This window comes from Anopheles coluzzii, chromosome 3 (genome assembly GCF_943734685.1).
Source record: "Anopheles coluzzii chromosome 3, AcolN3, whole genome shotgun sequence".
Lineage (NCBI taxonomy): Eukaryota > Metazoa > Arthropoda > Insecta > Diptera > Culicidae > Anopheles > Anopheles coluzzii.
Window position 1 is genome coordinate 7,149,105 of NC_064671.1, and position 7,430 is coordinate 7,156,534.

At 50.6% G+C, this 7,430-nt stretch overlaps 1 protein-coding gene across 1 annotated transcript; it reads right to left on the reverse strand.

Annotated features, from left to right (window-relative positions):
- Positions 1–513: 513 nt before the first annotated feature.
- LOC120958603 (uncharacterized) lies at positions 514–5,953 on the reverse strand. The gene is made up of 5 exons (XM_040381515.2): positions 5,488–5,953; positions 2,074–3,498; positions 1,668–1,995; positions 1,309–1,602; positions 514–1,243 (listed from the first exon to the last, which is right to left on the reverse strand). Exons 1-5 carry the CDS (start codon positions 5,622–5,624, stop codon positions 977–979), a joined length of 2,451 nt encoding a protein of 816 aa, XP_040237449.1. The 5' UTR covers positions 5,625–5,953; the 3' UTR covers positions 514–976.
- Between the last annotated feature and the right edge of the window lie 1,477 nt (positions 5,954–7,430).

Here is a 7,430-nt window from a genome sequence, read left to right on the forward strand (position 1 = left end):
CGGCGACAGTCTTCAGCTTTGTTTCAAGCGAAACGCACACTTCCACGATGATAATTCATCCATACACAAAGGTATTTCTCCCGAGGCGCGTGCTACTTTATCGTAATAGGAAAAGAAGGCAATAAAACTTGCTATAGTGTTGACGGGTACTCAATAGCAAACAACTACATTATTCGGAACATCTTAGATCAAGATTAGGATAAACGAAACCGATTGAAAATCATTTCTCGATTGGTAGTTCATTGAAGAATGGGATTGAGGGAGCCCTTTTTCTACTTCAATAAGCTGAACAAAGGCTGCGACTAGTTACTCAGACATTAACAATGATGGGAAGAAGTCTTATCGGTACAGGAACAATCTAGTACATTTTGGCTGTCGAATTCAGATCGCTTTAGAGCAGTTTATGGCCCCTTGTTATCTCTAGTTTCATCCCATTTTTCCAACAACAATCACAAAGTCTTTCGATTTTGGATGTACATAACTGTTTTACAGGTACAATCGAGGCCAAAACACTAGTTTTGCTTAGTAACCAACTAAGAATTTATTGCACTTTCTCTAAACCTAATTCTAAAAACATTCCTGTTTGATTCCGAATATCATCAATGTTCCCGAAAGAAAGGTTCCTTGCTTGCATCCAACATTCACACAAGCTTTCTATTCGTAAAACTTAAACGCTACCCCCTTTTAACGTCTGTGTGTGTGTGAAACAATACAAACATGCTTCGAAACGCGCTAAAACATAACAGAAACATACAGCGAGGGCATGTTTTCGAACAAAAAACAAACCAAACCATAAGAAAGGCTTAATAAAAGCAATTCTAAGGCAAACTTTTGCTTCAAGAACCAACTAAGAGTAGACTAATAAAATTACGCAAAACGCAAGGTTTTGGCAAGGAAAGGGCAAGGAATTGGGGAATGGAATAAAGCTAACCACTTATACATTAAAAGGGTGTTTCGGCACCAATGCCACCCCACCTCAATCACGCTCATCGGAACTGCTGGCGGCACTGTTGGCCGCACTCGTGTTCGGCACCAGATCGAAGGCCATCTGCATCTTGACGCAGTCCTTCTTCTTGCCGCGGTACGTGAGACTGTTGGCGCGCGGCTTGCGGCGCATAAAGTGTCGCTCGACCCACTTGAGCATCGTCAGCACGGAGTCGGTCGATGGCAGGCGCCGCTCGGCGGACGTCTTGATGATCTGCGAGTTTGTGACGCGGAACGTCGCCGCCATACCTTTGAGGGCCTGTTCAAGAAAGAGGAGAGAAGTTATGACTTGCTGGAGTTATGATCACCACCAAAAACACCTACCATCATGGCGTCCTCATCGGTCATATCGTCACCGGCGTAGATGATCTTGATGCGCTCACTCCAATCCACACCGAACGCCGTGCGCAGGATGTAGATGGATGCGCGGCCCTTGTTCCACTGTACCGGGGGTTTGGCCTCGATCGCACAGTGTGCTTCCGCCGCACGGAACCCGAACTGGATGATCAGCTGGCGTGCCTTTTCCACCATGGCCGGGCGCAGCTCGGGCGGTGTTTCGCGATAGTGATACGTCAGCAGTGGTCCCTTGTTCTCGACCCAGGCGCCATCACCACAAACCTGCCAACAAAACATGGTACTCATTAGTAGTTCCACGTCAAGAGGACTTCTTCGGAAGAACTTACCGAATCTTGGAGCGACTTCAACAGTCCACTGACTTTGTCCTCGTACTCGATCGGCATCGGATGCACGAACTTGCTACCGTCGGGATGGAGAATCTCCAGTCCGTGGTTGCCCGCATAAGTGATACCCTCGATCCCTACCATCTGCTTCACGTTCTCCACATTGCGCCCGGAGATGATGGCTATGTACACGTCCGAGTGGTTGGACAACCGTTGCAGCACGTTTTTCGTCTCCGGCGGAAGAGTCGCCAGATCGGGATGGGGTGCTATCGGGGCCAGTGTACCATCGTAATCGAGGAGAAGGGCAAGCTTATGGTTGTAGCCGATATAACTGTGTGGAAATATTGAGATCAGATTGATTACAGTTTGTTCCCAACGATTGAAACAACCTCCAGGTAAACCTTCTTACTTGAGCAGATAGTCATCGAAATCATCCACAGTGACCGGTTGCATCGTGGTCGTACCGATGTCGTCCTCTTCGAGCGAACCCATCGCCTTCAGGAACTGCCGCATCCAGCTGTTCACATCGTGCTGCATCTCGCGACGTCGCATACGTGACATCCGGAGCGTTCGCTCGTCTTCCGGCATTGTGAGCGCACGGTGTATCACCTCAGCTGCTGCATCCAGCTCGTACGGATTGCAGAGGAGGGCCTCGTGCATGGTTTCACCAGCTCCAGCGAACGGCGACACGATCAGCACACCCGGCGGCTCATTGATCTGGCAGGCGACGAACTCCTTCGCCACTAGGTTCATACCATCGCGGAGTGGCGTCACCAGACACACGGAAGCTTCCCGATAGAAGGCGGCCAACTCTTCCTGTCCAACACACCCATAGATGTACCGGATCGGAGACCAGTTCGCAGTTGTGAAGCGTCCATTTATCCGACCCACAAGCTGATCCATCTCTTCCTTCAATTCCTGGTACTCCTTGACATCCGTTCGCGAGGGAACGGAAATCTGCAGCAGGCTCACGTTTTCACGATGCTCCGGGTGCTTCTCCAGCAGCACCTCAAAAGCCTTCAGCCGATTGACCAACCCCTTGGTGTAGTCCAACCGATCCACCCCCAGAATGATCTTCTGGTTCGTGTTGATCACCTTCCGCGCAGAGTGCGCCAACTCCACGAACCGATCGAACGGAATGCCGATCGGCAGCGGCCGCACACGAACCGATCGTCCACCGTGCTCCACCAGTAAGTTCTTCCTGTCCACACGACATCCAAGATTACGCTGACAGCAATCAACAAAGTTCAGGCAATAGTCGCGAATATGAAACCCGATCATATCACACGCCAGCATACCCTGCAGGATTTCATCCGACCACGGATACAGGCGGAAGATATCCCACGGCGGGAAGGGGATGTGCAGGAAGAACGCCATCTGGTACGGTAGATTCCGCTCGTCGGCCGCCTCCCGGATCCAGTTCGCGGCCAGCATCAGATGATAGTCGTGGATCCAGATCAGTGGCACGCCCGGGTGCGTGTTCTTGCGGACAGCGATCGCCAACGCTTCGATCGTGCGGGCCGCAAACTCTTTGTTCACCTCATAGTACGACTTCCAGTGGTCGGCACAGAACGTGGCCCGCCCCGGCATCGAGTGAAACAGTGGCCAGAACGTACCGTTGCAGCAGCCATTGTAGTAGCTATCGAACAGCTTCGGCTCCACGTTTACCGAGACGACCTGCTCCGATAGCAACCCGGCAGTTGGTGTGTTGTCCGTTGGGTCCGACTCCGGAATTGGTTCGTTCTCGTCCGTCAGCGTAATTCCGGACCAGCCAACCCACAGCCCTTTGCCCTTGATCACGACCGGTGCAACTGCTGTGACTAATCCGCCGGCACTGTTTTTGGAAAAGTACACAGAGAAAGAAACGTGATTGTAAAGATAGACCTTGAAGAGCGCGGGTGAGGGTGTTGTAAACACAACAGTGCGCAGGGAAGCATGATAATCGTAATGTAATGCACGCGCGTGCCTATCGCTATCACACGTCGGAAGGATGGACAACGTCGTCTGTAACGTCACTCTCCGCCCTTTCAAGATCGGCTAATCCTCGGTAGTGGAGTCCAATAATTATGTGAGTGTTTGAGTGAGTAAACATGGGAACCCTTGACCGATACGGCCCCAGGTCCCAGTCTTTCAAAGTCATTGGGAATTGTTATTCCTGATGTACCAAGTGAAGGGTGATTGGGGAAGGTGTAGGTTACCTCACCGCGCAAAGGTACACTCTTCCAAGCGAGGAGCTCCCTCCCATCCAGCGAGGCCTTTCCGGGGTTGGATTACAATCGCCTCCCAGCCCTTGAAGTCGCACTACTCATCCGGACTGATAAGAAGAGCGCGCGCGCGCGAGCTCGCATAGGAAGAGCCGCGATGTTTATTGAGACGTTTACCAGCGGATTCTCGATTCCAACCCGACACACTGATCACGTGAACCATCCATGTCGCTCAATGAATGAGTGCCCGCCGATCAGATACAGATTCCCATGTGTCCAACTTGTCAGATCCGTCATATCTGTAATACCAAATATGGCCGTTGCTATGGCAATCAACCATAACGCGATCTTCATTGATTCGCAATCGGGTCGTAACCCATCATCGTCCCCAGATGGGGCGCAAGACATCGCCACCAATAATCAAGACCCATTTCCTCGGTACTATCCCTCTCCGGGGGGTAGTACTACACCTTTGTTAGGCCAGCCATCCACGCGGAACTAAACGTGAGCGCCCGAGCCGCCCTACTCTCGTGATAAGCGCTATCAGGTTCGAGACAATCGATGAACAAGTACATCGGCTGAAGGTAATACAGAATGGCCAATCGGATGACAGCTGTTCAATCAATCGGTACAGTTGTAATTTGAAGTGAGGCTAATTTAATCGCGCTTGTATCTCGGTGTCTTATTTCTGTCAATAAAATGATAAGTGGCTGTATTGACGTCTTATCTTATCCGGGTGGTGGGATTAAAAATAAATTACCCACAAATTGAAGACTACGCGTGTTGTCGGGTTCTGCTGCGTGTTCAATTGGCTTGAGAAGAAACTGGGACATAGATATTTCCGGAAAAAGGGATTACCTCTGGAAGTATATTGAGAAGCTCCAATCATCAAGAGCTTGATCGTCAAGGTGATCATGTAGAGTGCTTTATTATGCCTTATGCTAGATATGAAATTTCCAGAAAATTCTACAAGATCCTGATGTTTAACATCTCTATGATTGTCCCGGTTGTAGCCGAGCAATAGGTGCTACCATAACGAGGCTGGCCATAGAGCTTCAGGATACTCATTCCTCGGAGCAGTTTGATTTATGATGATCATGAAAGTCATCACAAACGCTTTACAGAATCCAATTCCTTTATTTACTTCATTTCACATGGGTTTCTTCGCCCTTCTACCGATCCACTCCCATCATGACGTCACACATGGCAATAGGTCAGCCAACATTGAGACACTTTTGATTACCATTGCTCGCGCCAGCAGCCGCAGTAGCACGGAAATGTAGCAAAAGGGAACCAGAAAAATCAGAGTGCACAAAACAAAAACACACAGTTATAAAAAAACAAACAGACCGTAAACAACTTCTCCCGAGGAGGGGTCATTTGCGCAAGCAAACGCCAAACTTGAATCCGGCTGTACCTCCTGGCAGGAACGTCTTAGTAGTACCAAACACAGACTCGACAACACTTTGTACGTGGCTTATCTCAACGAAACGTTTTGTCCACAAAAGAATCAACCGAAAAGTCGCACACATATCAGCTACTACACAGCGATGACGCGTCTATGTCGTAATGGGTCACTGTAAAGGGTCAGTGAAAGAATGGGAGGACTGGTAACCTACCTAGCATGACGACTCAGCTTGCCCGTCTTGGGGTCTCGCTTGAGCACGAACGGCAACCGGTTGGAGACCACAATGAGGCTGCTCTTGGTTTGTGCCTCCTGCGGTCCAGTGATGGTAATTTCGCAGTTTGCAGACATCCTGCTGGTTGGTGTAACGGCTGTCGACTACCAGCACAACAACATACAGGCACACGCCGCTGCTTTGCTTTGGCCACTATTTCCACACAAACGCTTTTTGGGCTTTCTCTCTCTTTCTCTAGCTCATATCACTTGGCACTACTGTGCCCCTCTGTTTGGCAAAACGACGGACACACTGGCTGGTTGAGCTGATCGCTTCCTGATCCTTTGGCAGTTCTAAGTACACAAGCACACTACAGCAACACACTAGAGCACACAGAGACAACGGCACGGTCGGCAATGGGACGGACACTGTGGTACTTACTCACCGTGCAGTTGAGATTCAACTGATCCCGGACCAGTGGCTGCCGCCAGCTGATAAAGGACACTCTAACCCGCACTTGCCGCACTCATCGACTAACGGCGGAGGCGCTGATAGGAGATTGTGGCGACAGGGTGGGATGCGAATCGTGCTCAGGGTTCCAGAATGCGCGGGCACAATAATAATAACATCTTCGCAAGCGGTACCAATACATAGATGGATGGGGCCCTGGACGAGATCATCCGTAACCGATCTGCAGCGAGGGAGCTGGTGGTGGTTGTGATCTCTTGCCCGTTCAAATGCCGTTCAAGTGTGGCTCGCTGTATCGCTGTGTGTGTGTTTTGTTTAATCACAACAAATCCCAAGGCCCTTGTTTTATTTGGTACTACTACTATTGCCCAAATTACCTACAAGCCAGGGGGACAGGCGCGAACAAATCGACCACTCATCGTCTCCTCTTCTTGGGTGCACCCTCCCAATAGAGAACGTATCGCTTGAGCTCTTCTTCCCCCAACGGCCCTTCCGGGTGGCTCCCCCTTCGAATCCAAAGGCATATGCTCTTATCAGTGTGGATTTGATAGGAAGCACTCATCCGGGGATTGGCTGTTTATTGTTTATTTCAAGGGCCGCGGTCGCATGAAGTGTGAGCCCGCGCGGTATCGCTGTGTTGGCGTGTACCTGACGGTGCCGTACTGCGCGCCTTCTGACCCTGCAGATGTACCATTCTGGGGGTTCTGGCACTCGGCCCTAAAATGGCTTTCAACTTCCAGTTAATTGATCGATCGTTAATCGTAATTAATGATCTTTCATCACAATGTAGGGCGCCATAGAGCCCATATTACAGCCTCTGATAAGACCCAGGAACCCATCCAGTCCCTCCCCAGAGGCACGATTTTGCACGCGCAGCTCGCACTTTGTCCCGGTCAATTGCCGCATTCTCGGCCAGCTAGAACCGGCCAGAGCACGCGTGTGTGTGTGTGTGGCAGTTTGTGACGTGTACCGGTCGAATCTGGTGCAAAGCGGGGCGTGGTCCACGGAACTTCCATCTGCGACGTGGCAAAGAACTTTACACAGCGCGCCCGCCGCTGTGGTCGCCTTTCACCACGTCGCGGTGAGGTTATCGATCGGCGCAGAACTAGGACGGCCGCTACGCAGTAGGCAGCAGAGGAGGGCCAATCCGGTGTCCGGTGCTGACCGCAATTATCTCGCAAGCCCAACTGACCGACAGAAGGACCGTTGTGTTTCCCTTTTTTTCTGGAATATTTCGTCATAGGACAGCAAAACGCTTCTTCGGTATGGCCTTCACCCTCTGGGGAGAGGCACATTGAACTACTTTTTTTTTTGGAGGACGATGAGCCTACTTCTAAGTCATGTTCAGCGTTGATTAGAACACAGATCTGGCAGACCGTAATCGGAGCATTATTTTGTCTTCGCTTGTTAAGTGCATTCTTGCTCTGGACGCGCTAATAAGCGCCAGCGCGTGCTTTCCGCAAGGCACCACACCA

Bases quoted from the DNA above. Each gene is read 5' to 3' on its own strand.
- LOC120958603 (XM_040381515.2), bottom strand. From the start codon at position 5,624: ATGTCTGCAAACTGCGAAATTACCATCACTGGACCGCAGGAGGCACAA. The intron at 1,996-2,073 runs GTAAGAAGGTTT...ATTTCCACACAG, and splicing joins TTCGATGACTATCTGCTCAA to TTATATCGGCTACAACCATA. The intron at 1,244-1,308 runs GTAGGTGTTTTT...TTTCTTGAACAG, and splicing joins CCGATGAGGACGCCATGATG to GCCCTCAAAGGTATGGCGGC.